At 40.2% G+C, this 27,106-nt stretch overlaps 1 protein-coding gene across 4 annotated transcripts in view; it reads right to left on the bottom strand.

Annotated features, from left to right (window-relative positions):
* Positions 1-294: 294 nt before the first annotated feature.
* Positions 295-27,106, bottom strand: part of CLASP2 (cytoplasmic linker associated protein 2) — a 135,605-nt gene continuing 108,793 nt past the window's right edge. For 2 of the 4 annotated variants that reach the window (XM_061996435.1, XM_061996432.1), the window contains 15 exons: positions 26,923-26,986; positions 24,892-24,894; positions 21,828-21,991; positions 20,486-20,564; positions 20,271-20,321; positions 15,226-15,369; positions 11,049-11,192; positions 10,543-10,649; positions 9,783-9,936; positions 8,963-9,191; positions 6,102-6,295; positions 5,159-5,287; positions 3,743-3,949; positions 2,717-2,833; positions 295-1,649 (listed from right to left, as the gene is read on the bottom strand). In XM_061996435.1, the coding sequence (XP_061852419.1) occupies positions 1,563-1,649; positions 2,717-2,833; positions 3,743-3,949; positions 5,159-5,287; positions 6,102-6,295; positions 8,963-9,191; positions 9,783-9,936; positions 10,543-10,649; positions 11,049-11,192; positions 15,226-15,369; positions 20,271-20,321; positions 20,486-20,564; positions 21,828-21,991; positions 24,892-24,894; positions 26,923-26,986 (1,873 nt within the window). In that variant the 3' untranslated portion in view covers positions 295-1,562. The remainder of the gene's footprint in view (positions 1,650-2,716; positions 2,834-3,742; positions 3,950-5,158; positions 5,288-6,101; positions 6,296-8,962; positions 9,192-9,782; positions 9,937-10,542; positions 10,650-11,048; positions 11,193-15,225; positions 15,370-20,270; positions 20,322-20,485; positions 20,565-21,827; positions 21,992-24,891; positions 24,895-26,922; positions 26,987-27,106) is intronic. The other 2 variants (XM_061996433.1, XM_061996434.1) reach the window with 1 other exon arrangement.

The raw sequence follows: 27,106 nt of genomic DNA, 5'->3' as shown, positions 1-27,106 counted from the left end.
GGATACACTCCCAACAACTAGACAGCATCACAGTCAAAAGGAAAAAAACAAAAGTTCCATCATTCCTGGGAAGGGCACTGCTTCATCCCAGCCCTCAGCTAACTGGCTTGCTGCTTATACCAAAGACCAAAAAAAAAAACCAACAACCCAGCCAAAAAAAGGAAGGAGAAAAAAAAACAGAGAAAAAAAGACATTTAGGGACACATTTACTTATCTTTGCTCTCTTTCCATTATCAAGTTCATAAATACAAAGAACCATTATTCACAATAAACTAACTCTTCTCTTTTCTTTAAAAAAAAAAGGAATAACAAAGCCTGGAAACATTTCCACACCTTAACCCAGCTGGGTCTTGAGGATGCTGATCAAGACAACCATGCAAATCGTTTGGTGCAGCTTTCCCAACTCATCCAAAATATATATATTCTTTTCCAAAATTAAAAGGTGGTGAGTTCCATAGCATCTGTGACTATTCCCCCTCCCCCCTCCCCCACTTAAATTCAATGCAGAAAATCTTGGTGCTTTTAGGAAGGTAAGGAATAAATAGGTTTTCTGCACCACTGTCAAAATCCCATGTAAGTTACGATACGAGACTACTTGTTCCAGCAATTAGGTTGAGAGGAAACATTCTAGTGATAAAGATAAATACATACTGAGCATGCTTGGGCAGAGCACTCCATTCTGAAGCATCCTGCTTGAAGAACGAAAGGTGACAAGGATGGTTCACGTCCATCAAGTGACCATTAACTCTGCTGCTCAAAAGCAGACTGCCACACTATCACCGGGGTCAGCAACGCTACCCTGAAAGGGCCGTCTTCCACACGGAGAGGGACTGGTTGTACCAGCCCTCTGCTGCACACACTAAATTCTTATTTATGCAACAAACATACAACCAATGAACAATATCACTTTTACAGAACTGGATCCATCCAGCTTTTTTTTTGTTTTTTATAGGCTTATTTCTCAATCTCCAGAATATCCCAAACAAGCTGTAGATAAGACGAACCACCAACACAGTGAACGAGCCTCACTGCAGTTCAGACTAGTTCAACCTTGTTTCACATCACTTCTTGTTGCTAGCGAAGGACATGATACTCAAATGAAAGAGCAGTAAAAAAAGTAATGTTACCTGCAGCTGAACAAAAGCAACAGAATGTATATTTTAAACTTCTGAAGCTGAAAGCATAGTTTTGTCATTAGCATTTCAAAAGAAACCTTTGTAATACGATAACACTGGCAAAAGTTAATGGGGAGACACAGAGGATTGCAAACAGCATAACTGATGGATTAGATTGGTTTGAGGATTTATTCTGCTTTGATCAACTGCTGTTAATACTGTTTTTCCTTGGATTTGGAATAATTCTATTGCAACAGTCACATGCAGGCTGAGGACAGCCATTGGTTAAAGGAACAAAAAAAAAAGCCAAAAAATAAACCAAACCCCAACAGAAGGGGGGAAAAAAAAAACCCCAAAAGTTCCAAAAGTTGTATGTAAGAGTTTTCCTTTCACTGAAGTGGGCCTTGCCCTTGCTTTAGGAGACCTGGTTAACCCTTGTCAGCTTCCTTAGCTTTGTCCAGACATATCTGCTGTGGTATCCCCTGGTCCAGAGCCTGTTTGTGCACGTTTGATGTAAAGGTTCAATAATTTCATCTGCAAATTGAAGTCAGAAAGTCACATTGTTTAGTGTTTGCAAACTGTAGAGACTACAGGAATGGTACAACTAACAAGACACAAAATCATTTTCTTTCCTCCCCCCCCCCAAAGCAAAACCATGCTTACACAGTAATATACTTTCCAATGAAAACATCAAACACAGCAACATTTGTCACAAAGACACTGCTCAAAGTTCTTTAAGGATGTAAAGAATGATCTAAGGTAGTTAGATTAACACAGATTAAATGTTTTCCTCAAATTACAATGTGCTAAATTAAGCAGGTTGGAGTTTTCTTCCTTTTCAGTTAATGTTGAGGCTTTAAACCTCTAGTTAAGAGTTGCTGATGTTTAGTGAAGCTTCCAATAGCATCCAGAATCACTTTCAACACTATCACTGCCAGAGAATATTTAACTGCTTGAAGATACACAAAACTAATTGTCCTGTTTGATTCACAAGAACAGAGATACACAATTAACATGCACCTGCTTGCATGCAAAAAGCTTCATGTAGGAGATGTCAGTAAATAAACGTGCTGGATCACAGGCTGGCTACTACTACTGTTACAAATTGGAGTTACTGTAAGGATTCATGAATTCAAAATAACAAAGAGGGAGAATAATTAAAACTGCTGTAGGTAACATCCACATATTACACTTATTGCTTTCTGATCAGAACTTGCATGAAGAAAAAGTCAAGAAAACCTGATGGGAAAAGCCAAGCTGAGTTACAGCCATTATCACTCCTGCTGGAGACACAACCCGTAACTAAACCCATTCAAGAGCTGTCTGAAACATAATTTAGTACTTAATGCTACAGTTCTGAAATATAATTCAGTATTTATCTTAATGCTACAGTTCATACACTTGCACAAATGAAGATGTATGGATTTCCAGCTTTGAATGTTTGATGACCAAACTACATTAATCCTCAGAGGGTTTCAGTAGCCGAGATACCCTCGTTCAAGCATATAATGTTATGAAACTGTCCAGCAATGTCAACCAGAAAGCAAAGGCATACATACAATTATGAACCAAGGTTTCTTAAAATGGTATCTTTTACTTACTTTACTGCCAGTGAGTTGACTGAGATGGGGGTTCAGTTCATCACCAATTACTGCATGAATGGCTACCAGGCAGAAAACGCACGCCTTCCGAACACTGCTCTCTGAATTATCATAACCCTAGAAAGCAATAAAATTAACATTGATACCTTATCAGTTAATGATTAAAAGGCTCAGAAAGCTATTTACTTATTCACTATAATAAATAAGTTGAAGTCTACAGTAAATTAATGCTAGTGGAGCCCAGTGAAGCATTCCAACAAAGCCCCAAATGTGCAAATATAAAAACCCAAACATACCAAAAGCAGGCAGCACATTAATCAACATTGATTAATCACAGAATGGTAGGGGTTGGAAGGGACCTTTAGAGATCATCCAGTCCAACCCCCCTGCAGAAGCAGGGTCACCTAGATCAGGTCACACAGGAACGTGTCCATGCGGGCCTGGAAACCTTGAGGGAAGGAGCCTCCCCAGCCTCCCCGGGCAGCCTGTGCCAGGGCTCCCTCACCTCAACAGTAAAGTAGTTTAGTTTTTTCTTATGCTTCCCAGACTGAAATTAAGTCTCACACAATCCTGTTCCTAAGTTACACTGATAACAGAGAGGCTGTCATGCAGTAGGGGAGTACATAACAGAAATTGTTCCAGATTATACGGGTATTTACTTAAAGCAGAAGACCACTCAACTTAGAGCTTCTTTGCTCTGAAAGAAGAGTTCCCTTAGTAGTTAATTGTTTTGTTAACACCCCTCTTGTTCCTTAGTGACTTTCCTTTTGTCTTTTTGTTAGTACCCCAGGCATGGCTGTGTCTCACATCCTTTTCTCAGCAGACCCCTTGCCTGCCTCTGCCTTCCAGCAGATATACAAATTGGAGAAAGATACAAACAACAAGGAACTCCCTTATAACTACAAGCAAGTATCTACCAAGCTTAACTACAACCCTTCATGAAAGCCACGTGATATTACTCTTTAAAACTCTTGGCAATTTTTATATACAGTTTGTTTTCTCCTTCTTCCTTTCTTCTCTCCTTACCTGTATTAGACCCGGCACAATCTCTGGTAAGAGCTGAGTAAGGGTTTCTTTAGATACTCTTTCTATGACTTTAGTCTGCATTTTGATTGCAGCCAGATTAATGGGGTAATCTGCAGTTTGGATAATTGGACAAAGAACTTTGATGCACTGATCTGGGCTAATGGAAGTAGCCAGCATGGAAGCAGCTTCTTCAGCAGATCTCACCACCTAGTGAAAGAATAAGTGAAAGTCATGGAAAAATGGTTTATAAGAGACTTCTACCCAGCAGCAATGGCCTTGAGCATAACCATTTCCTACTGAGAGCTCTATAATATTGCAGAGGTATTGGAATGAAGAGCTGTCTGTAAATCTGTTTACAAGATCCCATCAGTTGTCCATCAGTGATGTATAATGATGTACAAAAACCTCTCTAACGGCTTCTCTCCACCCTTGTCTCCTTTTCTCTCTCTCTCTCATATACACAAAACTAACAGAGAGATAAAGCACAGTAATGGAGGAGGAGAGATAGGAACAAGATGCTGTAATAAATACAGTGTATGAAACAAAAGGGTGCAGGAAAAGAGAAACAAGTGTCAGATGAGAGACAGAAGTGATCAGTATGGGAGGAACTGCAGTGTAACTTCAAAACCCACAGCTCCACAGTAAGTTCCATATAGATTATGTGCTCTTGCATGGGGCAGGCTGGGAGAAGATGTACTCATTTAATAACAACAAACTTGGATTCCTCCTGTAGCATCAGTGACACTGATGTGAACTGTTTCATACTGGGGTGCTTACTGCATTTGTGTTTCTTGTATTTACGTGCGTTATCCCTTCACTGTGTCTGTGTGCATCGCAGCTACCTCTGAGCAAGATGACAGTTACCCTTCTACTTCTGAAGCCCCTCACTCTTCAGGGTCATAAGCAACTCTTCCCTCTGATCTGTGCCTGTGTGTTCTCCCCTAACAACGTTCAAAGCCATGCCCCTGAATGGTACAGAAATGGCTAAAGATGGGAAGGGCTGACAATTCCCTGTCCTTCAGCCTCGGTTCTCATTCATGAACCTTAATGAAATGCAAAAGCTTGTTGCAGAGCTCCAGGACGTGTATCTGGCTGAAGATGCCACATAAGGAATAAAAACCCTCCCTTCAGTTACTCCTTGAGCTCTGACACATCACTGGTTACCACGTCCTCTTGGACAGTACCCAGAGCAACTGTTGTTGGGGCTGGTATCAAGCATTTGAGAGCTTGTAAAACTGCAGCTCATTTTTTCTTGCACGTCCATGTTAACTAGTAACAGCTGAATGCTCCTTTATTAAACAAGTCACTTCCTCAGTAAGATCTGATGAATTTCTCAGACAGTATTTGTTTGGACAGCTGTTTCATTATGTAATAGTTTGTCGTAACTTGAAAGGAACAGGATAACTGATTACCAACCTCCTTATGAGGATCCTTATGCGCTTCTAACGTCTTCATGATTGTGAGCTCTGCGTAGTTCTTAAACCTTGATGGCTGGTTTCTTAGAATTTCTCTTAGGACTTTCAAAGCCAAAGCTCTAATTGCATGCTAAAGATTTAACATTAAAAGAAATGAGTTACATACCTTGAAACAGAAAGATGATTAGGATTTGTTCAGCAGCATAAAGAGTCTCTGATAATGGAAAGCTATCAGATCATACACTACACATACTTGTAGTTTGAACCTACTGTTGACAAACAAAGCTAGAAAATAACACTTCAATTTCTCACTCTTCTCCATCTCTCCTCCTGCAGGTAATTCAGGTGGCACATCATCACCAAGCTGCTAACCTAAGTGAGTTATCTGTGCTACCCAGAAGTTCAGTTGCAAAGAGATTTTACTCTCCACAAGTCCTGATAAAACCCTCAGCATCACACCAGGCCAAGACATGGTGGGGTTCTTTTTTTTACACTATAAAACCAAGCATTAGTGTCTTTTTGAACCTCTGTAATATCAAAGTCACATTCCTTGTATAGAATGATGACACAGAAGGCTGTTTCTTCACCAGGAGCATTACTGCATTTTAGGAATATATTTTTAAGCGCTTTGCCACACGAGATGTTTTGGTATTCTAGATTCCAGCAGAGGCTGTTAACAGACAAGCTCTGAATCCCAGTGAAATATGTTGTATTTAAGCTATCATGTAGGTATCAAGAAATAAGAACACCTAAGGAGGTTGAGTTCTACTGATGCCCTTTTCACCATCGGGGCATTCAGACCCGATTTTCTCTTTGCACAGTTTGTCTCTTTTCCAAGGCCAGCTGGATTTTGTGCTCTCCCTACAAGCCATACAAATCTCAAAGCCACTGAAAGTAAACCATGTGTGGTGTTGGCATTTTAAACTGGATTAATCTCAATTTACCTCTTTATCTCCAAGTGTTTCAAGCAGCAGCAGTAGTATTGTTTTGAAGTGCTCATCCCAAACACCGAAAGACTCCTCCTGAGTTAACTTCATGAGCTCGTACAGGGCGGCCTTTCTCTCTTCAACTCTCTCATTATGGTTTGATAACTCTTTCAGTAACTCTGCAACTAAATCAGAATGGTCCATGGGAGGCTCTGTCGAAAGGAACACACACACACAGCTGTCAGATCATTGTGAGTAAATGTTACTGCCTGCTGTATGACTAAAGGGTATTTTCTAGGATGGCTTTTCTAACATGATTTAACTTTTATTCCCCGATTTTTTAGAAGGAAATGTGCAATCTGGCTACAGTTTCAGTGCAGCCAACATTGCTGGACAAGTGGACAATCACCAAGAACACCCCAACAATGACACTGCAAGACCCCCCCTTAAGCTAGTTTACTGCAGGAGGTTTATGCTTGCAATGCCTAAAGTGAGAAGTGCTCTGTACCCTTTTAAATCTGATCTACGAAGAGGCTTATCCCATGTAACAGGATCCCTGTAATACAGAATCTCAACTATAAACTCCATGTGGATGACAAATACACAGAGGAGAAAACAAACAGAGATGACTGAGATTGGCTGTTAGGAAACATTTCATCACCAAAAGGGTTGTCAAGGCCTGGACCAGGCTGCCTGGGGAAGTGACAGAGTCATCATCCCTGGGAGTATTTAGAAGACATGGACATGTGGCTCTTAAGGACATGGCTCTTAAGGACATGGTGGATGTGACAGTGCTGGGTTAACAGTTGGACTCTTTGATCTTTAAGGTCTTTTACAACCTAAAGGATTCAATATAAAGACAAATGCATTTTACATGGATTTGATTTTAATTTAATGTAAACTTCATGCCAATTTATAGAATAGCTGAATAAAACACAGCTTCTCTAACACACCTTTGCTGAATGAAAGAAGGGGGGAAATCCATTTGTCCCTCACTAGCAAGTACTTTGTTTGCTTACAACTTGATTTTAATCTGTAACTGAATATGAAATATCAACAATGACTATGAAAACCACTTACTCCTTTTAAAAATACTGATGTAATGATGCTTTGGAACCTTTCCAACATTTAAACATACTAAAAACAAATCCCCCAAAGATATACTGAGAACTATGAGGAAGAAGCTCTAGAAGCCTACTAATAACTGCCCAAGTTATGACATTTACATGGTAAAACATCACCCTGGTAAAAGCTCATTTGTTTTGGTTTTGTAGTTTTGTTTTGGTTTTCATGAAGAGAACGTTTAGTCAATAGAAAATGCCAATGTCCTGTGTCCAATGCAAACACATAACTAACAAAATACTTGATCCATCACCTAATTCCCAACACAGTTTGATTCAGTTTTACTTCTTTGCTGCCAATCTTTTTTCCAAGTTCCAATCAAATAGCAACTTGATAAGTTTATATTGATAATATTGCCACAGGATTGTCGTGGTTTTGCCCAGCCGGAGCAAAGGGGAAGAAAACCGCGACTCCTCCCCCTCCCCCTCCCGACGGAATGCGGAGGCGATCGGAGAGGGAGGGAAAAAAAGAGCCCGCCTAAGTTGAAATAAGAACAGTTTACTGGGGAAATTGAACAGTAACAACTATAACAAAGACAAGGGAATATTACAAAGAAAACTGGTGAGTGATACTGTTGCTCACCACCCGGGACCCGACGTAAGCGACCGTTCCCGACCGGCGACCCAGAGCCCGCGCCGCGCCGGGAAGAGCTTAATCCGGGGCAAGAGCTTATTCCGGCCAGCCCCCACCTGTACCCTGGGCATGACGGCTAGGATGGCATCCAATACCTGCTGGCCAGCCTGGGTCAGCTGTTCAGGCTGTGCCCTTTCCTGGTTCCTCACGGGAATTAACTCTATCCTGGCTCAAACCAGGACAAGGATGTACTGACAAAAATATACAACAGAGTTCATAGAATGGTGGGGTTGGAAGGGACCTTTAGAGATCATCCAGTCCAACCCCCCTGCAGAAGCAGGTTCACCTAGATCAGGTCACATAGGAACGTGTCCAGGCGGGTCTGAAGACCTCCAGAGAAGGAGCCTCCACAACCCCTCTGGGCAGCCTGTGCCAGGGCTCCCTCACTGAAACACTGAAATAGTTTTTGCTTATGTTGCTCCTTCCCAGCTGCAGGACTCTGCCCTTGCCCTTGTTGAACCTCGTGAGGCTCCTCTCTGCCCAACTCTCCAGCCAGTCGAGATCCCGCTGAATGGCAGCACAGCCTCTGGGGAATCAGCCAGTGCTCCCAGTTTGGTGCCATCAGGGAACTTGCTGAGGGTCACTCTGTCCCCTCATCCAGGTCGTTGATGAAGATGTTGAACAAGACTGGCCCCAGAACCCATCCCTGTGGAACTCCACTGGCCACAGGCCTCCAACTCAACTCTGTGCCATTGATCACCCCCCTCTGGGCTCTGTCATTCAGCCAGCTCTCCATCCACCTCCCTGTCCACTCATCCAAGCCACACTGCCTGAGCTTTCTGATGAGGATATTGTGGGAGACAGTGCCAAAAGCCTTGCTGAAGTCAAGGCTGATGACATCTGCTGCTATTCCCTCATCTAGCCAGCCGGTTATGCACTCATAGAAGGCAACAGACTCCCCTGATAACCATCTTATCCTTCACATGTTCAGTGATGACATTCAGGATGAGTTGTTCCATCACCTTTCCAAGGATGGAGATGAGGCTGACCAGTTTGTAGTTCAGTATTTATCCCTTTTTCACCCTTTAAACCTACAAGTGGCACTGGTGACACATCCACTGCTGAACCCCAACGTGGAAAAATCGGAGTCTTCCTCGCGGCACAGAACGCAATCGGCAACTTACCATCAGGAAACTGCTCTGCATCGTCATCAAACATGGCTTCTTTCAGAGCAGACTTGTTAAAGGAACTGATGCCATCAGAGTAATTGTATGGGTTGTAGTCCCGTGAGCGTGGGGAAGAGTGGGGAGGCATTGTGTTGAGTAAGGACGTTTTGTTATCCAGAGCTGTTCGGCCTGTCTCGCTCCCGCCACTGCCCGCTCGGAGCTCTACTATCCCAGCAGCACTGCAAACCTGCAGGAACAACACATGTTACACAAGCACTTGGGAGGTTTCAAATAGCCACTCATTTGTCTAAGCAGCAAAAATGGCAATGAGTTTACCAACTTCCAAACTTTCAACTGGAAACAGCTGGCTTTGTTTTACCTCAGAAGTTTGATGCCAAGTAACTAAAAACATGTTTCGACGTAAATGTACTGGTCAAGCTCAACAAATCCCCAAATTCCACAGAGACAGAAGTTGAAAATGCTGCCATGCAGCACTGAAAACCCCACAGGGTTTGTACAGAATAAAATGAAGCCTTTGGAAAAACAGATATTGAAGTGTAGGCCTCTCAAACTGAAATGCAGGTGCTTTGCAAGACAATCTCTTTTTAATCTGCTCACATCTTAGACAACCAACCAGCTCGTGCTACTTAGCTTTGGCATTCCCAAAACGGGGTTCCAGACTAGCAATGCATTGTTCTAAAGCTCTCATTTAGGAGAGAGGTCCCATTTCAGAAGTGTTAACATATAAACCTACCAAACAAGAGGCTTCACCATCTGCAAAGGATTGGTCATTGGCTTGGTTTGCTGATACAGAGATGCACCAAGCTGAGATACTCACCAAATCACCATCATCTTTTTTGGAGTCTCGTTTTACAGGCTCGTTCATATCTTCCTGACTACGAAAACTGAAGTTCTGAATGGCTTCAGTGACTCCACGAAGTGAGCTGTAAATATCTTCAGAATTCATATTTTCAGTGTCATAATCAAATGCACTGTGGGTCACAGAGGAAGGACAAAGGGTTTCAGATGGTTTTGTTCTGTGATCCCTGTGTTTTTCAATAACATGAGCGTGGAACTACAGAGACTCCAGAAATACTAATAAAATCAATATTTTTCTTGAAACACATCAAGGAAAAAAGCTGCATCTTCACATGAAAAGCCTCCTATGTATGGTACATCTTAGTAAGTGCACTGTCACTTACAGAGAAAGAGCAGCCAGCTAAGGGAAGGGCTACATCATGTAGCAGCATCTGCCTGAAGAAATAAACTTCTTGCTCTCTGTTTAACTCTTATGAATATGAAACAACTGGGATTTTTGCACCATTCTCTCTAGATGAGAAGATCCAAAGTATGGAGGACTGAAAGCACACAATTTTCACACCAACTTGATTGCTTCACTGGCAATGTTGGAACCACAAAATTGGAGACCACAACATTTATGAGCTACTACTAAATTAGTCTCCCCAATATTAAGTGTGGTTTGATGATCCAGCTGACCTAAGGTTTGCAAACTCTTCTCTTGCAAATCCATTTTGCATAGCCCTTCCCAGACCTGTGCAGTGAGGGCCATCATTTCCCAGCATCTGTCACTACATTACCTTGGTGACAAAGTGTTCTGTGATGTATTGGTTGGGGAAGTGAGAGGACTTGACCAACTTGCTGGGGAGCGTGGAGTAGGTCTCGTTAAAGGACTTCCCATTGATCCCTGAAGCAGGAGAGGCGAGAAGAGATACTGTAGTACAGCTTCCCTTTTAACTTATTACATCACTTAAGGAATTTCTATTTGATTTCTTGTTTGTCTAATGATTTAACAGTAACTTCAATCAGGAACAACTTCAAGACAGTGAAAACAATCAACTACCCATTAAAAAGCACATTCAAGCTTCCTACACGACTTGGAAGCAACACAGCACATTCTCTGGAGGATAAAGAAAAGGCATTCCATGAAGAGTACTATCTTCTACTCAGACTTAGACATAGGATTTGAGTTGCCTCCCCTACTCTACCAGCCTTGTTGCTCTCTCACACAAATGAGAGTCTACTGAAGAGGACCTATGCTCAAAACACCAGTGACTTCAGAATGAACAGTAAGAGGTGTACAAACCTGACTGCTGTTGCCCGTGTTCCGGAGATGATTATGGAGAAGCTTTGTGGCTCCATCCTGAAATGTTTTTGGTAAAGCACCCAATAGCATTGTAAACTCTGGAGTGTTGAGTTCAAAAAGGGAAATCAGCACTGACTGTGCAGCCTAGAAGAAGAAAATACAGACTGAAGACTTGATTGAGTTTCTAAAGTAAGGGATTCTTATGGCAAGAGATGCCGTAACAAGTGGTAATCACAAAACATAACTTAAGTCTTGATCAAGCTTGAATAAGGATGTTAGATGGGAACAGAAGTGATTCATGTTTGCTGGGAAGCTGGTAATTCAGATCTGGATAAACCCAGGCACACAACAATGAGCTCACACTTCGCACAATCATTTTAACAATGCTTTCAAACATGCTCCTCAGCCCCACCAACCTCAGAATCCTACTTGGTAAAAAAAGTACTGAAGGAACTCACAAAGGGTTTGGCAAGTTGAAAAAAAAAAAATAAAGGGAGAAATGGAAGACACCAAGCAGAAACAGGCCTGCAATTCCTTCTCCTGACTTCTGCAAGTGGTAATTACAGGTGACGGAAGGGCACGGAGCGATAGGACAAGGTGTAATGGCTTTGAACTGAAACAGGGCAGATTTAGACTAGGTATGTGGAAGAAGTTCCTCCCTGGGAGAGTGGGGAGGCCCTGACACAGGTTGCCCATGAGGCCATGGCTGTCCCATCCAGTCTAATGGATGTCATCTCCCACACCCTCAATTTTAATACTTCACCTTTAACATCACCCTCATCCTACATGATGTTTTACTATAGGTATTTTTTTGCCAAAAATCTGAACTAAAAGAAAATCAGAGCTCTTAACTGACAACACAGGCTTTTAAACAAGGCTTGGGTTCCCTCTAGCAAAGGAATGTTGACTGCACGACTTAGTAACTTCATACAGTTTGATGACCACTTGCTGAATAGCCTAACAAACCCATCAACACAGCAACTGCAGTGAAAGGCTAAAGAGTAAGTTCCCCAGAATTGTTTAACAGCTTCTTTGCAGTACAAAACTCTGATTCTAAGATTAACCAACAATGTCTAGTTTATACAGCTCACCATCGAGGTCTGCCATGCTCTGGAGAGAACCAGTGCCTCACGTTAGACAGAATGGGAGGCAGCTTGCTTAAACAGCAACACACTTCAAGCAGGTAGTTTAGAAAATGGTTTTAGATATTTATTTCCCTCCTTTCGCTTCCAGAGCAATGAACTGTAGCATTTCTTAATTAAAAGCAGAAAGCCAAGGTATGAGCACACATACCAGCACACATCTCAGTATTGAGTTTAATGACAAAAATACTGGCATGATAGATGGCCACAAATTATCTCTGCACACTCGTGACTGGCTGTTTTCTTTACCTTTTATACCTGTTTCCTTCAAGTAAACACCCTGAATGCCCTCTACAACCTGCCTTTAACATTTCTCTTGTCCTTGTTATTCCTTATGGTCTGTCTTAGAGCAGAAATTGATACAAAGCAAAATGAAAACAAGTTCAGCAACTGAGCAAAGGCTTGGGAATTAACACTTTGCTTTTTCTGTCCAGTTACTCATGTCTACACTCTGCCACACTGTCTATTGAAGCTGACAACAGAATAGATAGTCCAGTGTCATCAGAAAAGAAACAGGTATCATCCAGTCTGCCCACAATGAAGCTCAACCTGAAGTATCAGAATTGCTCCAGACTCACAGATGGTTTTCAACTATGCCATTATCTATTTTTAATGTCTTCCTTGAAAAAAAAAACCATTTTAGGATATTTGGAGGTTTTTCTCCTCATCAGCATGAGCTGACTAAACTGGTCATACAAATAACCCCTCTGGAACTGTGCAGTAAGGATTACAGATACTTTGCTTCTAAGAAGATTCTATTCTCTAACCTTAGAAAAGAAACTAAGTTCTGAAACACGTAATTTTACCTTCCAGAAAGTGAAAAAGCCCCTGTCACTGAACTGCACTGAGTGACCAACTCCAAAATGATGAAATAAGAAAAGGATTGTTCATAATACTTAGTATTGGAAATATTCTTACTAAAAATAACCCCTCAAACACAACAATTAGGCAGAAACACAGTTTTCATTTCAAGAAAACATACTAAATGCTGTAAGTCTCTTAGACTAAATGAAAGGAAAAAGCCTGTGGTAGCAGCTGTGAAGCCTGTTATGAAATGAAAACATTTTACACCATCAGAACCATTCTTTCACACTTCTGGGGAAATTTAGTTTTCAAGAGCTCCTCAATGTTTTTGGCATTTAGCTGCTTCTAATGGCTGTGCTATGGAAAGCAAAAATAAAATGAGAAAGCTTCATAGAATTCAGGTGTTCCAGATGATTAAACTGTGGCAATTCTTTCCATGATTCAGTTACTTATTGACATAAAAATGCTTATTAGAGATCTGAACCATCAGATAAGGGAGCTTGCCACGTGTCTTAGCACTAAAACTTTACAGATTGAGGAGATAGTGCTGCTTCAATTCTCCTCCTGGCCTATGGTCTCACCTATGTCACTAGAACACGGTAAAATCCACAGGATATAATCCATTCCTGTTTCCTCATGTTTATGAAGTTACGTAACAAGTGAAAGACTAAAAATAAGTATCTCCAATATACACTCTCCTTTGTTTTTATATTACATATGACAAACATTCAAGACAACAAGAAGTTACTTTTAGTTTTGTTCTCATGTTGCACAGTTTGGGTGGGAGACAGCTTCCACTACTTTCTCTCAATCCTCTCCCACAAAACATCCTTCCTTAAAGAAGTAAGTTTTGGTAGTGTTTCCAGAAATGATCAAGTTGCCAAAAGTCAAACATAATTGAAAACACCAAAGTAAATCTAAACACATCAACTTCTATAACTCTTCCAACTGCAGAAACAGTGATAAAGAAAAAGAAGAGCTACTTCTCTGTGCCAAAGATGCCTGCACTTAACAGCTATGAAGTATGTTTTCTGATTCAAAAAGTGCTAGCATGCTGATAATGGCAGCTAAAACAAAACAGCTGGTGACACTAACAACAACACAAGTCTATTCCATCCAACTGCAAACAAACCTGAAAGATTTTTGCCTTCTATAATGGGACTCCATTGCTATCTTTCTCATGGTTATTCTGTATCTCTGGCACATCCATGTAGCTCAAGTATTAGTTTTCATTTCACAGCAGTTATAGAAAAGAAGAGTTCTGCACTGGAACTGCAGCATTACAAGAACAAATCTTGATGCTTATTAAAGCACTAACTTCCTTTTGCCAAAAGGTCAACAATTATTTACCTGTAATTTGTTAAACACATAGGATGGGAGAAAATCCTATGTGTTTGGGTGAACCAAGTTTGCTCCCAAACCTACCATTCCTGTTATGAATGAGTTACTAGTATAACTTAGGATGACCTCTGGAGTGACATTAAAGTGACAGAAAATGCCCACTCAAGAGATTTTAACATCAGGAAATGCTTGAAAAAAGCTATTCCTTGTATTATGAAAGCTGAACTCAATATATTAACATGGATGAAAATACAACCCTAACAGAGTCTCAAGATGCATTAAAGTTCTTAATCATATATTTGGCAAAGTTTTACTTTGTCACTTCTGATACTTTATCAAGAGAAATCATGGAATCACAGAATGGCAGGGGTTGGAAGGGACCTTGAAAGATCATCCAAACCAACCCCCTGCCAGAGCAGGGCCACCTAGAGTAGGTCACACAGGAACGTGTCCACGTGGGTTTGAAGATCTCCCAAGAAGGAGCCTCCACACTCTCCCTGGGCAGCCTGGGCCAGGACTCCCTCACCTCAGCAGGGAAATAGTTTCTCCTTATGTTTCAATGAAACCTCTTGTGTTCCAGCTTCTTTCCATTACCCCTTGTCCTATCACTGGATACAACAGGAAGAAGGGATGCCTCAACCTCCTGACACCCACCATGGAGATATTTGTAACCATCAATGAGATGCTGCTGCTGTCTCCTCTTATCAGCAAACTTGGGAGTGTTTGCTGAGAAGGATATAAAATTATTTTTTCTCTATGAAAAGGAAGTTTGGTTTTGAAGAGAATTTTTGTTGTTGTTGTTTAGACAATAGACAATAAGCAATAGCTTCCCTAAACCACCACGGCACTTGCAATACATGGCAATTCGAAGCACATATGAACAAACATACCTTCCTAACATCTGAGCTTTTAGGTTCTGTGGTCCAGGTGATGATACGAGACACTGCTAACCTAGTTTCACTTGAATTGACAAAATCTCCTGGATCCATCTGCTGTGCAAGAGTCTCGATGTATTTAAGGATGGCGACTTTGACCTGCAAAGAGAGAGAGAGTCAGGTGGAAAACAGCAATGGTTTTCTGCAAGAACAAAGGTGCTGACAGGACAGTGTTCATTCCCTAAAGATGGGTTTTTTCCCCCAATTAGGCATCACTTCAGCATTGATACAAAACTCTACACAATAAATCAATCTACAGATGGATGTGACATTTCAAGAAGTGAGTTATTCCACAGAAACTCCAATATTAATGTAAGTCTTACATTTCACTGATAGCAACTAAAAGATACAGAAATCATTGCATATGCAGAAGCTCATATTTCACAGAAAACTGCTTTCAGAATCATTAAGAATTTTTTTCAAGTACTAAAATGAAAGAAGAACATCATCTGGTGAACCAAGTGTCAGTTCCTATTAGCTCCTACTATGTAGTTAACAGTCACCATCCTTCCTTAAAGCACCAGATCTGAGCACTCACTATTGCTGGGGATAAGCCACACCAATCTTCCCATTAAATACTAAAAAGATATGGACTAGAACTTCTACAAAAGACTTAGAAGGGGTCACAGAATCACAGAAGGGTCATATGCACACTCTTCCTTTGAAGATATTCAAAAGCCAGACACATGTATTTACCCCTTCAATTATCTGAGCATCCTTCTGCTACTCTGCAAACTCCTGCTCATTAAAAGAGAATCTGTTCTGTACATCCCAGACTGCAGTCTCTAGTTGCTCCAGAACTGCACCTGCACAGCTTTGAGTACAGGGCTTTTATGCTCATATCTCCTTTAAATATTTACTTCCTTGACTCCTGCTGCCCCAAGGATTTATCACACAATACATCCCAACAAAAACGGTAAAGCTTTATTGAGGCCACCTATTTGACTTAGCTGCCTTTATTTCCACTTACAATTCAAGTGAACCAGAAATATCTACCAAGAGAGAGACACTTATGCCCATGATAATCAGAAAGAAGAAAAAGAGAGTTCTGGGTGTATGTTTCATTGTTCAGGGATTCAATACAACTGTTCTGAGCAAAGCTATGTAGAAATTTTCCTTGGTCGTGCCAATGTAAAAACTCCAGATACACCAACACACACATCAGTGACTCCTGATACATGTAGATCAATAATGAACACTTCATTTTCATGGCAGCTGTTAAAGTTGGACTCCTCCAAAGTTAGGTACCAACATAACAACAACTTGTGGAAGTTCTCAGGTTCTGCAGATCAGGACCAACAAATGCAGTGAAGTCCACACTATTTGCTACATTCTTTCCAAAGGAAAAATACCCCACAAACACCTCTACAACAAAAATCACCTTAGGCTATATGGTTTTCCAAACATAAAGCAATAGTTAACACTTCTAGATGATCAACAGCACTATCTTTAACTGTTTATGACTTAAATACATATCACACCTTAAACAAAAAGAACTCTGATACTTAGAACATCCACAGGCCTTTCTCCCAGTTAAAAAATCCTGGAGTACTGGTATCTAAGAGAACAGCACTATTTACTGTCTAAACTACTCTCACAGAGTAAATGGCACAGACTTCTGAATGACTGAAGCTCTCAGGAGACAGAAAACCTGTAATCAGAAGATGACTGGAGAGTTCACACTCATCAAACTCTTCACAGTGAGACGGATACCCAAAGCCAAGCTTGACAACTGTTTTGAAAGGCAGTGTTTTTCACTAACTGCTTTAGAGAGAAGGGATACCTTTTTATGCTCAAATATCATGAGATAGTACTACTATGGATCAGAATCTCCACCTTGAAGTACACTCCCTAACAGCATCTCATCCAAGTATGTACAGAGTTTAGATGTAGCAATGAAAGGTCTAACACAGTCCTCTTCCAACAAGCCACTTAATCTCTGAGAGGAGGGACACAATTCCTGACTGTCATGTAAGCAGCTCCAGGAATTCTTTCAGTAAATATTTGCTGTATATCTGAAACCACTGTCTTTTTATTTAATACTGTCTTGACTATCTTTGTACCCTAGGTTGAATTTCTTGTACTTCAGCTGGACTATAAACACTGAGACATGTGTCCTGTACAGCATATAACACATACAGATATTTTCCCTAAGAATAGCACTGCTGTGTAAGTGAGATGAAATACAGATCAAGGCATCATTAGCACTATCACTCACAAAAGATCAGGTATAAATGGTACTAAAGTGCTTCATAAACATCTTCCACAGATAATGAGAAGACAAATTCTGGCATAAAACTATGTGCAGCTACCTCCAGAGATTCAGGGAACACTGAGAGGATGCTACACAGTCAGTGCCTGAAGGCAAACTGTTTTCCTGTCCTGTGAAAAAACTGAGATGGAGTGTAAGGAGCAAGACAAAAGAAATATTTCACATTACAAGAAGAAAGAAAGAAGGAGGTAGAGAAGCTGCTTTACATAAACCAGGAAAAAGCAGCCCATCTCTTAGAGTGCTTTCCTAGGATGTGAGACACTACTCTGCCTTATTCCAACTGAATATAATCATGTGAAGTGACTTTCAGATTGCTGTATGTCAGGTGTCTGCCCCTAAGGTACTGGATACTTAGACTATCTCTCATTATTTAACCAAATGACTAAAACACTCACTAAGGAACTCTGAAGAGTGCTCTCATCTCTGTGAATGTGTCACTGTTTGAAAGAAAACAAAGTATTCTATGATCAGCAAGACCTGTCTCTGCAAAAAGCTCTGTCACCAGGGCAATGTTTTCTAAGGAAAGAACACGTAGAAACTCGTACCAAACTTGGGCCACAGTGCTTAAAATCAAACCCTCACTGAGTGTGAGCCATTTGATATTCAACCTGAGAACAATCCAAGTGATGACTTGGAGCGTATTTCAAGCCAACACCCATGCTTTGGAAAGTGTATGTTTTGCACCCAAACAAGAAGCTCCACAGATTCTATCCCATCTAGAAAATTTGACTCCCTTGCTCACCCATACATTGGCCCAAAGCAGACGGAAGCATCTGGCACCTCTAAACTGTTTGAGCAATTCACTACACCTACATGTAAAAGTTTAGCAAAGGAATGTTGGATAGATCCTGTATGATTCACAGTGCTGCATGCTCCATGGATGATGCCAGTAGAATTGTACCATCTCTGTGTTTGGTCCACTTACTGGCTACCTATCACATCTACCTCTGTGGCCACTTAAAAGTGTGACTAAGACTTAGGTGCACTGGTAAGTAACAACAACAGTGGCAGTTTACTCGAAAGGATCATGATTATTTACTACTGTCACATGAGAACCAGAAGGAAAAGAAGGGAATCTTTCCACAAAGCAAATTTCTGATCTATCACCCCCTTTCTTAAATCTGAACATCTTCAAAGATGCTGAAAAACCCTGTCTCAGCATATCTAGCCCAAAGGGACACTCTGCAACCAAACAGCCATCTATCAGAGGAAGAACAAAAGCAGAAGATTTCAAGAAATGGAGTAGAGACTTCAGAGTATTGATTTACCTGTTACACATCTGAGTGCATTTAGGATGGGATTTAGACAAAACATTCCATAAAGTGGATATGAAATGGATACTCCTGCAATTTACGTTCAGTAACTTTACTGTCTGGATCCTGAAGCTGTAGTTACCTTGTCATGATAGAATTAGGGGGCAGACACCACTTTCTTCTGAAAAGAGTTTACCTTCTCTTAAACATTACATGTTTTACTGTCTCATTGCATTATAAACAGTCTCTATTTCAAACTGACTGATGATTTTCTCTGGAGGCAGTTTTACCAGCATAATGATTTCTGAAGTCTCTCTCAAATTCTGGAAATCATTTTCAGTGTCTTCCCATTAAGTGTTTCAAATTTCTTCATTCCTTCTAGATCACAGAATGAATATTCTTGAACTTAGGCCCCAACTCAGCCTAGGAGGAGTCTATGCCCTGTTCCAAATCTCCACTCTCAACTTCAAAACATGATCAATGTACGTTTAGCAGCTGTACTACTGTATAGGGGGGAAAAAGAGAACGTCTCAACCACCAAATTCACCCTCTGGGGAAGAAAACCAAGTAAAACAAAACCAAGCCCAATTTGTTCCAAGGATTTATTTAAACAACAAACTGATTTTTACTACCTCATTTGCTGTCTTCAATAAATGACAGCAGTCCCTTTTAAACACAGCTCTACGAAGCAACAGTGGTCAACGTATCAACTGTCCTCAAAAGCTTAAAAATGTAAGTTTTACTGTATTGTAGACAAAAAAGGCATATTCATTTGACTTTATGTTCAATGTAACTTGGGAAAAGCCATATTTCTTGTGCAGTATCAAAATATGTACAACGTATTTCGTGCAGGATAGAGCAGAAAATGCCAGTTACATATGCTTGTTATTTCCCCATTGACATCACTTGTACATCTTTGGTTTGGATGTGTTTATCCTAAAATCAACTCTCTTTGGAACTGTAGATGTACTTGAGGAAACAGTCTATTGACTACAGATCCTCATGTAAAAAAGTGTGTAGCTCTAAAACTACACATAGCTTTCAGTGAAGTGTACCACAAAGGGAGCTGATTTTTAATACACTAACTCAAGTTTGTTTTACAATTAAAACAATTTAATTGATATTCAAGACTTATCAGGCTTAACAGAGAGAACAGTATCAACTAGGAACACATTTCTGGGAAATCACAAACATAACATTAGGAAAGACTTGAGAGAGTGAGTTTGCATAACCAGCTTGATGTTAGGCGGCCACATTTTTTGTTGCTCGTTTTTACTGTACTGTGGTTTTATTAGATCTCTCTTGCAGCAAACGTTTTCATACTAGTGTAATGCTTAAAATGGAACATCTGCATGCTTCAAAGGTTCTTGCAGAGGTTAGTAGCAGCATACAAGTGCATTCAAATATCAATTATTGAAAACACTGTAAGAGTTGGATATAGGGTTAAGAATAAAGACAATAATTCAGACAAAAACCTTGGAGCTCCAAAAAGAGCGAAGCTGGTCCTGTAGTGCTGGCTTGACTGTCTGAAAGTTTACAAAAACAAAATCCACTAATTGAAAACCTTATTTTGTTTTAAGTTTAAATACAAAACAGAAAGAACAGTTCAAATTCAAGACAGGCAAACGTCTATCAGTGGAGATTTCTGCTTGCAATGCAAGTCTGAACACACACACACACACACACTTACCTTCAGGCTAGGTGTCTGGGTCTGGTCAACAGTAAATCTCATTAAAATACTGAACTGGAGGTCATTTGGAAAAGATTCTCTGCAAAACAAACATCAAATTTCATAAAGTCCCACGAAATTTGCTTTGAATACCTACAAAGACACTAAACAAGCTCCCATTCCTTTTCAGTAAGGCTTTAGTGCTCCTGAAAGAAACAAACAACTGTTGATACTGTGTCTGACTTCTAAGAACATTCACCTAGTGTGTAAACCACATAACACTTAAGAAATTCCTGCTTTGAAGCAATTTCAACTAGAATAGATAATGCAGGCAACGAGGAATGATGTGATAATAATAGTATCATGATCCTAAATCTACATACCTCTCAAATTGATATGCAGTAGTACTGCTAAAGGTATATACTACATGCCTCCAGAGCTCTCTGAATCATCCTGTTCCACCTAGGGCAGCCTGCACTCTCCTACATTGTGCAGGTGAGGTATGACTCTCAAAGAGATGTGCTGCATAGAGTCACAGCCATAGAATGGTAGGGGTTGGAAGGGACCTCTATCACCTATTCCACCCCCCCACTAAAGCAGGAACTGGTGGAAGAACAGACAAGAGACGGAAATCTAAGGAAGGCTTTTTACAGCAGATGATATTTCCCCCTCTCCTCACACTACAAACTATAATCCTTCCCCAGATTTCACAGCACATCTTCCACATAAATAGTTTCAGCAGTGACCTATACTGCTTATACTTCAGAGACTGGAGGATAAAAAGGAGATCCCTTGAGCTCCTCCAGATTTACCTAAAAGCCTAGAAATAGAACTGGCCAGAGATAGGCAGTTCTGACAGCCCTCAAAATCACATAGGAACATTTTGGGATCAGGCTATTAGTGAAGTGTGGGAAGAGTTGAGGGAAGCAAATCCATTACTGCTGTAACTCCTTAAAAGCTTGGTAACACTGGGAGATGTTCCAAAGAGATTTAAACACAAGCACTGCACCAGGGGAGTTGGACTAGATGATCTCTAAAGGTCCCTTCCAACCCTACCATTCTATGATTCTAAGGCAGAACAACATCCATGGTTCAGATGTGTATTTTGGAATCAGTCAAGTAGCATCTTAGTATCTGTTCAGCATTAAGAACTCAAACCCTTTTGGCTACGGGTCATTTAGGAAACCAAAACACTTGTGCAGTGAAGCTCACTGAAGTTTCATGATCTTGTTTCAGACATGTATTTTAATAAGGCTCCACTAACGTATTAAGAACCCACAAAACCTCCCAAATCACATGAGGGATTGGGGGAGTTTTTGAGTCTTGCTTTGGTTTTCCTAAATCATTATTAGGGACTCATTACCTTGTGACATCAAGCGCCTTCTGAACTTTTGCTTGCACGGACCCAAGCAAATCAGCACCCATTTTTTTCAACAGCTGTGTCAACAGTACAAACAGCCAGTCTTGCAGATCTTCTTTATGGACCTGGATGAAGTCCACCAGTGTCTCCAAAAACATACTGAACACCTAAAAGGCAGAAGATGGAAAGAGGGTAGGATGGGGCAAAAGAGGAAACGACACTGACGTATGCTGAACTTAGAAACAAAGAAGAAAGCGGTAAGGGAATCGGAGGCAGAGAAAGGCAGTGTTTTTGCAGCCAAGCAGGAGAAAGAAAAAAGAACAACAAAAAAGAAATCTGCCTTGCTTTTTTCATTGCCTTTTGATACAGGAGTACATTGGAAATGTTAGCTGACTTCTGGAGAAGTTTGACAATTAGGTATTCCATGCAGTTTCGTCAAGAAAAAGAAATGCTTACTGTGATGGCTGGCGCAACCTCAATTTGGTCACTTCATCTTTTTACCCTTTCAAGCTTCATCATGGTTTTGACGTATTCCTCAAAGACTACAAAAACCCTTTCTCTCCAGAACAAAAATCCTGCTGCAATTCTCCAGCAAAACATTCCCTGTAAACATCTGCATTACTTAATAGAGCAAAGTCATGAAAGCTGGCCAACTTCTTCACATAAAGTATTTGTGCAGCAGAACAAGATGCTCCTGCTGCTGCAGGTATCTAAACACAAAATCATCCACTAGACTAGGGGGAAAAAAAGCCACGACACATTTCAGACTGGCAGGTGTTTAAAACACAGAAGTACTTCTGTAGTTTCAAAAAGCTGTTACCTATTTTGTTCTCAACAAATGACATTGGAGACAATAAATACAAATCATGTCAAAAAGGTCGCATTCAGTAACAAAAAAAGGATAATATTGTTGTATTTATAGTCACCTCAGCACTCAGACCAGGAAGAAGGGCTTCTTGGAAGGAAGAGGTAAAGCAGGGCATGACAAATAGGTCACTTGGTTTAAACAGCCTTTTTACTATCTCACTAATTCTGTGTCTTTTCAAGTGGTGCAATTAGGATGCACATGCTCTATATTAGCGTGGTACACGAGGGTTTCTCTTTCTCTGGCAAGAAAAATGGGTGCTTGGACTGCAAATGCTACCTTCACAAGTGAGAGGCATTCCAGCTCCAGCACCTAGCTGGGTACAGAAGCAGAACTATTGCTCTAAGGTTGAAGAGATATTGCCTGCTCTTTATGACATGGGCACAAGGTTGGAAGTAGCTACTGCTGAGGAAGGGGCTGGAGCCCCACATCTTCCTGCAGCTGACCCTGCTTGCCACGAGGTCAAGTTCTGCTGCTTTGTAGAATCAGTCCAAACTGTCATCATATCTCACACAGTTGCAGAAACCAACCCATGGCATCAGGCTTAGCACCAATCAAGTATGGAGGAGTTGGCGCATGCTGCTGCATGCCTTCATCACTGAGAAAATGAGATGTCTTGTTCGTGTTGATAAACAAGCCAGAGTAAGCAAATTCACACCAAAAAGGAAAAAAAGATCCATACAGGTATCTTTAAAACCAACTGCCTCAAAGCTTACATCAGAAGTAAGAAATAAACTCAGATTCTTTTTTGCCAAGAAAGGTTGAGCAGATGTTTCTTGAGGTCCCTTCCAACCTGGTATTCTCTGACTCTTTCAGGATCTAATAAAGATGAGGGAGATTTTCTTAATAGATACCTGAAACTCTGAAAAGCTGCACTAGAAACAACCCAATACTCAAAACCCATCAGCACTGGCTACTACAACTAACTTCTCTTTTGGGGCAAACTACACTGAGAACTGTAAAACAAAGTGAATTACTCACTCCTCTGCTACTTTGTCTGGACTTGTGGTCAAGTCTGAGGTGTAAAACCTAACGTTCTGGTACTGGGAATAAATGTTTATGCTTGGGATTGGAAGAGTCTTCTAATTTTGGCTGCAGTGAAGTGATCTGTCACTTCATGGATGCAGAGTTAGTGGGCACAATTGTAAGAGCTAGGCAGGGGCAAGCCAAGAAGTACTTTTTGTAATGTAATGTAACAGTCTCTGGATTTCACAGCCCTGCAGTTTGGGAAAAATATCCAGACTCAGGAAAATAGCAAAAAAAAAGATTCTGGTGCTACAAAGATCTTACAACTGCATTGAAAACCCTTCCAATGGAACTATACACCTCAGCAGGATTTTCTAACTTCATTTGTTCCTTCCAGTTTGCAGACACTGACACAACCATCTGTCATGAAAACGTGCAAGCTGAACAAACTGCTTAAAACCTCTTCTTTGGTGGAGTAATGTGGACTTCTTATGACACTAAACATGTGAAGTGGTTGAAATTCAAATTATTGTGAAGTGAGCTATGAATCACTAAGGCAAAAATCACTCTAAAGCTCCTGTGCCAATGTTTCAGCTATTAAAAATACACTTAACTGAGGACTTAATCTTCTTTTCAAGTTCTGTTTGATTTTAGGTTTACCACAGTCTGGAGAAAACTCCAGTAAGTTGAGTCATTTTGTTGTACTTTAAAACAAGCAAACCATGAATCATACCAGCTAGTCTCAGGCCAAAGCATGAAGAATTTAAGAAGGCTGTAAGAGCATTTAATGATGAATTTGGAATGGGAAATGGAACTCAGCCACCTGTATGCTGAACAATGTACGTAGGTACTGCAACTTCTGCAGTTCCTGTGTGATGCAAATCACAACTCTGAAATCAAGCATCTAAAGCTGAAGTCTTAAGTAATTTGACAGTGAAAACAATGAACAGCTATGAAAAGGACAGTAAGCGATCTGTCTTTAAAGTGAATGATTTCAGATGTGCCAACCACCACAATATAAAGCAGGAATGCATAACCAAACAATGTCAGTTCATTAGTAGATAAAGCACATCTCGAAACTTTACCACACAGTTTACAGAATTGTATATAGCATTTTATGATTGCAAAAGGCTTGACACTGCATGAATTCTTTGGGGAAGAAAAATAGAGAAAAAGGGTTAATTGCACATTCATGCAAGTAAGGTTAGGCTTCCAACAAATATTGAACCAACTTACTCTCTAAAGAGAGTTCCAACACAGGGGACAGCATGCAAAATGAAACAAAACCAAAAGAAAACAAAAACAAAACAACAAAAAAAAAGGGAAAAAGATAAAAACACACAAATTAGTGACCATCAATACAAAGTTCCTGTATGGAATATAAAACAAAATAAAGCAAAAAAAAAGGTATATAAAAACTTTAATGATAAATTTACTAGTTTTATTGGGATACTCGATGTGTTTTTCAAGTAAGCACTTGGCATATCCAACAAATACTCCTCAAATCATTCTCACATTCTCTCCTCCAAATGATATTTCTCTTTAATAATTCCCTACATCCAGTTATCACGTTAAAACAAAACCAAAAGTGATGGCAGAGTCATTCCAACAGACACTTGACAATAGTCTGCAACGTAACTTGGGTAGCCATGTGTGAGAGGAATTATAGCTCATGGAGTCTTAATACTTTAAAGGATCCTCCTGATAATATATTGGTAACTCTTACTAGTTTTGCAACACCAAAAAGCAGTCATGGTTTCAGTTACTACAACAGGTGTATCACAGGTGCTATAACACAGGTCAGGTTTGTAAAACCAAAGCAACATTGTTTTATGTCAGAACGTCCAACAAACAAAAGAAAACACACAGAATAATTCCAAGTAACATTCCTAAAGGCTCAATGGAAAGGAAAAATGCTCTTCTCACACATGCAACTAGATTTTGGAACATGTTCATTATCCTTCCCTGGCACCTCCACTAGAAAAAACAAATCTCCATATGAATAGCTGCAATATTAACTAACACAAGGAAAACTCAACCAAGTTGCTCTTCCCAATTTTGTCATTACTCGACTCAGAAACCAATAATATTTCAACATTTTATTTGCTTTCTTTTCTGACTGAACTGGGATTTGTTTATGGAATGCTTTCTTCAGTTTCTCTTGTAACTGCTTGGCTTTAAGTCTTGCTGCTGGATTTCTGCAGCATGTGAGCAACTTCCTTACGTTGCTGTAAGGCTTAAAATATAGAGAAGGCATAGCATAAGCCAAGTAGTTTTTCAGAGTTCTGGGAAAAGCCAACACTTTTGAATTAACTGATTTGCTCTGAATCTTCCTGGGTTATGATTGTATCAGTTTTGTAATGTGGACACAAAGCGGGATTTGTTATATTCAAAGATAAGGTTGCTTCCACAGAAGCCTTGTAGTTCAGACAAAATATCAAGTTACATGGGTTTTTACATGACATCATTCTAACTTCACTCAGTTCCTTGCTTACCTGCGGTCTCTTTGCTATGGGAAATTACCATCTATAAAGCTGTACTGATAACCCACCTCCCACAGAAACTGTTAAAAGAACTACCAAGTAAAAGTAACTCGGTTTCAAGTATTTCAATGGTCTTAAAAACCGGAAGGATTATTCTCCTTGTTGTATCATCCATACTGTGTTTTACTGACGTAAAAGTGAATAAAACATTGCACTTCTTTTATATCCAAGTAAAATCTCCATCTAATCTATGGAATAGTAACACTAACGTAAAATGATTCAACAGTCTCAACTGCCAGCCTTACCTATGAAATCCAAGGAAGAACATCATAACTGTGATAATAAAAAGTACCCTGGGCAATAAATAAGTACACACTTGGTTTCAGTTCAGATTCATGTACAATTTAGTCAGACCACTTCCTTAGTGATTTAAGGCAAGGCACCAGAGTCTTTTGGTTCCAACTGAAAGAAAACTCTCACTCATGTTTAAGTGTCTTTATGAACAACACAACTTCTTTAAAATAGTTTTCAGCACCACCTGTTGAACCACTTTGATGCATTTTAGATGAAATTAACCTTTATTTCTATTATCCTGAAAAAAGGGTGAATTATCTTGCTCAAAATGACAAATTCAATGAATTGAAAGCTGATGCCATTAACTGATTACAGAAAACAGCTTGTCAACATCACCTGCACAAATATTGCTGACATATTTTGCCCCAAGTGGCTCTCTAGTCATCTATGTTTTCAATGCTTACTGAAAGTAAGAAAAACCTAAACATACCTTACTGTGAGGATCAGCAAACATCCTTGTGAAGATTTCACACAACCTTTTCAACTCAACACGACTGCCAAAGTAACAACAATATATTAATCAACTCCCCTGCCAGTACCAACACAGGGCTAATGCATAGCAGTCTGAAATCAATTGCAAACATTGAATCAAATAATCCAGTAAACTAAGCAAG

The sequence above is a fragment of the Colius striatus genome, chromosome 5, assembly GCF_028858725.1.
Source record: "Colius striatus isolate bColStr4 chromosome 5, bColStr4.1.hap1, whole genome shotgun sequence".
Lineage (NCBI taxonomy): Eukaryota > Metazoa > Chordata > Aves > Coliiformes > Coliidae > Colius > Colius striatus.
Note: the sequence above shows the minus strand (reverse complement) of the source record. Positions and strands in the feature narration are given on the sequence as shown.